Source organism: Nicotiana tabacum, chromosome 12 (genome assembly GCF_000715075.1).
Source record: "Nicotiana tabacum cultivar K326 chromosome 12, ASM71507v2, whole genome shotgun sequence".
Taxonomy (NCBI): Eukaryota; Viridiplantae; Streptophyta; class Magnoliopsida; order Solanales; family Solanaceae; genus Nicotiana; species Nicotiana tabacum.
Genome location: NC_134091.1, coordinates 57,863,565 through 57,867,740, shown reverse-complemented (window position 1 = coordinate 57,867,740; position 4,176 = coordinate 57,863,565). Strand labels below are relative to the sequence as shown.

Genomic DNA, 4,176 nt, shown 5'->3' with positions numbered 1-4,176 from the left:
AGTACTTGGAAGTATTGAAATATCTTAGAAACGAGGGCAGGAGGTTTGAATGTAAATTTTGAATGAACAAATGAGGGGGTATATATAGTTTTCTAGCGACGATTCACATGTAGGAGTGGACGACCAGCAACTGACAAGCGTTTAATGCCATTAAGACTTGACTGACGAGACGTTTCGACAGTTTTGTCGTTTCTGTCGTGTGATATCGAAGAAAAAATTGGAAGCTCATGTCGTTTCTCGTCGTCTACTCTCCGAAAAACGAGGGGATTATCTGCGTACGGTCGAAATCGAGCTCACCTACAACATGACAAGTTAGAAACATGACAACCAAAGACTGAAGATCGATCCTGAGTCCCACCAAGCTAGAACCCGGGGTCATAATGCCTTCCTTCGAGAATATTGATTCCGTAATCCCGGAGTCGACCTTAGCCCTGATCAAGCTCGAAGAAACTCTGTTAGCATAACCAACAGAAGATCGAAATATCCGTGACCGGTCAGATATTATGGCGGGAATCTCGGCACGTATCAATAAGGCACCAATAATCATCAAATCAAGAATTTTTTTACCTTTTATAGAATTGTACCTAAAGTAGGACTCCTCTACTATATAAAGGAGTGTCTGATAATTCATTGAACAGATTGTAATACGCATTCCAAAATAATATATTATTATTCTCCTTAAGTTCTTACTACTCTATTTAAAGCTCTCATTTCTCTTGTCTTGATATCGATCGAAGTACCTGGTTCAAGGGTGATTAATTCTACGGGGCTAAGACTGTTCAATTCATGTGGTTTGCGTTTACTTTTCCATTACTTATTTTAATTGCAATCTAATTTGTCATTTTGTATCAAGTTAAATCACGCATCCTTAAAACAACTTACAAATTCAATTATTATCCAATTTTGAGGGTAAACAATCCACATCTTGGATACGCAAAGAGACTAGTCTACTTGTTTGTCAAGATCTAAGATTGGCCTTACAATTAATTCATGGATTTTCCTACTAAGCTTGAGCATCTTGTTGTGTTCTTTCTCATTATAATTCCCACCCTCTTTGGTACTCATCAATGAAAGTCTAGTTGCGAGACTTACCTTAAATTAATTGTGACATGTACCTTTTTTCCTGTTGTTTTAAACACCTAAATCAAATATTCTTTTCTTTTTCCTAATAAATTGTTTTTTATCTTGTGCGAATTTAAATTGCTCATACTTTGTTGGCACTTAAACTCCTTTTATTCCATTTTCTCTTCAAACAGGTTGGGAAAAAAATAGAAGGCAACAAACTTTATGTTGGAGAATTTGACAGAAAACTGAAAGCTACCAAAGGGGAGAAAATACAACAAGATTTTTGCAAGCATGTTGCTCACTGCAAAACTGGCAGACCTTGCTATTGCTGTTTAATCATGGGCAGAACTGATTGTTATTATACAATGCAACTTTGTGAGCAAGGATGTCCCAAATTTCCCCCTTCGACTCACAACCATCAGATCAAAATCCCCTCGTGATCTCATGGTGTATATACAGGGGTTGACAACGTTAGAGCAAAAATAATATTTAGTTAAGCATATATTGGAGTAAGTTGTAACTAAAAGGAAAATTCAGATCTGTGCATGTGAGCTTACGTTTCAGTAGCAAAGCTATCTTTTTATCATTTGATACGTTCCCTTATTCCATTCCATGCTTCTTTAAATAATAGACCTAAACGTTAAATCGTGACGAAGAAAGTCTAAAGTAAATGGCTCTTTAGATGGTAAACTATCAAATTAAAGATGAGGCTGCAAATGTGGGAATTCACTTTAAATAATCAAGACGATAAATAGAAATTCATATTACTAAGCCAGTTTACATTTTACACAATGAAGCTAATGGCCAAAAAAAAGCCCCCTCTCATCCCATACAAATTAATTCCTTCTGATTGTCTAACAGTCTAAGTCTAAATCATTATGCAAGGCATCTACTTATTATTTTGTTAAATTCTTCCCATATCTCCCATATTAAAGTTGGTCTGTCACTGTTGTTCTTCTCACGGGTCTTTTCCCAATCCTTCTATCCTTACGATCAATTCAAGAGATGAATGTTGCTACTGAAAACTGTGATTACTAAGAAGTTTTCATGCTTCTTCCCAAAGAAGGCTCAGGATTCAGCTGTAAACTTTTACATCTCCGAGAGATTTTGCAGGTGCCCAAACTTGTGATTGGTCCGCCAAAAACTAGCGAAAGACCTGAGACGAATATATGAAAAAAAGAGGGTCAGAATTTAGAGTAGATATGGACTCAAGAAAATAACCAACAAACAATTCATTGTTGCTTAATTACCTGCTGATGAACCTCCTAGATAATTCTGATCGTACTTTAAAGGATAAATACGATCGACATGCAATGGGTTGAACTTGCAACAAGAGACGAGAAAGCTCAAGGCTACCATCGTAGGAAAGGAATAAAAAAGAGTTAATGTCCCCTTTCCATGTGAATCAGACCTTCCGTCTTTTCTTGTTGCAGTAAAACCACAAAACATGCAAACTGCAAAATAGCAAGTCATTAGATATAATTTATTAGACTCCACGTCTTTTATTTTTTTACGTGAATTTTATAAAGGAAAAAGGCAGATCGACACATCAAAGATTAGAATGAAAGCATAAACGAAGAGATGAACTTACAAACATGGTGACTCATTGATTCAATGTCGAAAAATCCATGAAGAGGATTCATGCTAGAATTGGATTCCATCATCGTCATCGTCGTTCTCTTCAGTGTTGGTAGCCCTCCTCATCTCTGCAAATAGGCTGAGTTGTATTGAGAATGATGGTGATTGATAAAAAATATCACTATATATAGGAGGGACAAGGGGCTCTAGGGTCAAAAGTTGTTACCAACTTTACTAAAATAAAATCTAATTTGAACCAGAGAAAATCTGATTTATTCCCAATTTTACTGCAAATATCAAAGTTCTATTTTTTGCAAATTCTAAAATATATAATAAGTTGTTATTAGTAAAATTTGATTCCCTTCCAACTCTATGATGAATATTTGGTCAGTTGATTGCATTCCTTCTCTAGCTAGCAATAGTAAGTTGTTGTTAATAAATCTGATTCCCGCTCAACTCTAAGACAAATATTTGGTAAGTCTTTTAGTGTATTCCTTCTCGACCTTTTATTTCTTTCGTTAAAAGGAGATTCGGGAAATTTCTAATCTTGGACTTACCATTGCACTCAGAAAAGAGAAAAAAGAGTCTTTACCTAATTCAGTTTCATGAACTACGTATACTATATTTTTTATGAAAGATTATCATATTGAGGTTTTATTTTTTAAGATGAAATAGTCTTAAAATGAGGGTGAATGGGAAATGGAGGGAAAATGAAATTTTTGAGTAAAATTTTAAGTTTTCCCCTCTTGACAATGAGACATTGTCCCATATTGGAAGAGAAAAAGATTTTTGGTGGGTATATATATAATTGCTCTTCTTGTAGCTCTTAAAGAGTTAAGAAGAAAGCAAGCCTCGCGCCGTCGTCGTCGTCGTCGCTCGCTTCGGCTTCGGCTACGGCTACGGCTTCGGATTTTTGATTGATTAATTTTTTAGACCAAATAGTAAAGCATATCGATTTCTGGTTCATAAATCAGAAAATCCCGACATTCATAATAATACGGTTATAGAATCAGATAATGCTGAGTTTTTTGAAAATATATATCCGTATAAAAAGGAATGTAAGTCGTTTGGTGAAGGATCTAAACGACCTCGGGAAGAAACAAAAGAAAGTACATATAATCAGGAGGATCCAAGACGTAGTAAACGTCAAAGAACGTCTACTTCATTTGGACCAGATTTTGTGACTTTCTTATTGGAGAATGAGCCTCAAACATTTAAAAAAGCTATAATTTCTTCGGAATCATTATTTTGGAAAGAGGCAGTCAATAGTGAAATAGAATCCATATTGAACAACCATACATGGGAATTGGTTGATCTTCCTCCTGGAAATAAACCTTTGGGTTCTAAATGGATTTTTAAGAGAAAAATCAAAGATGATGGCACTATTGATAAATTCAAGGCAAGACTCGTAGTCAAAGGGTATAGACAACGAGAAGGTCTAGACTACTTTGATACATTCTCTCCAGTTACAAGAATTACGTCCATACAGATGTTAGTAGCATTAGCTGCAGTGTATGGTCTTGAAATTCATCA

General features: G+C 35.4%; 1 protein-coding gene across 1 annotated transcript; it reads right to left on the bottom strand.

Annotated features, from left to right (window-relative positions):
- Nucleotides 1-1,817: 1,817 nt before the first annotated feature.
- LOC107773081 (uncharacterized) lies at nt 1,818-2,913 on the bottom strand. Its single transcript, XM_016592529.2, has 3 exons — nt 2,657-2,913; nt 2,316-2,519; nt 1,818-2,221 (listed from the first exon to the last, which is right to left on the bottom strand). The coding sequence occupies exons 1-3, from the start codon at nt 2,733-2,735 to the stop codon at nt 2,100-2,102; spliced, it is 405 nt and encodes a 134-aa protein (XP_016448015.2). The 5' UTR covers nt 2,736-2,913; the 3' UTR covers nt 1,818-2,099.
- Nucleotides 2,914-4,176: the final 1,263 nt, after the last annotated feature.

Bases quoted from the DNA above. Each gene is read 5' to 3' on its own strand.
- LOC107773081 (XM_016592529.2), bottom strand. From the start codon at position 2,735: ATGACGATGATGGAATCCAATTCTAGCATGAATCCTCTTCATGGATTT. The intron at 2,520-2,656 runs GTAAGTTCATCT...GCTATTTTGCAG, and splicing joins ATCAATGAGTCACCATGTTT to TTTGCATGTTTTGTGGTTTT. The intron at 2,222-2,315 runs GTAATTAAGCAA...TATTCGTCTCAG, and splicing joins TCTAGGAGGTTCATCAGCAG to GTCTTTCGCTAGTTTTTGGC.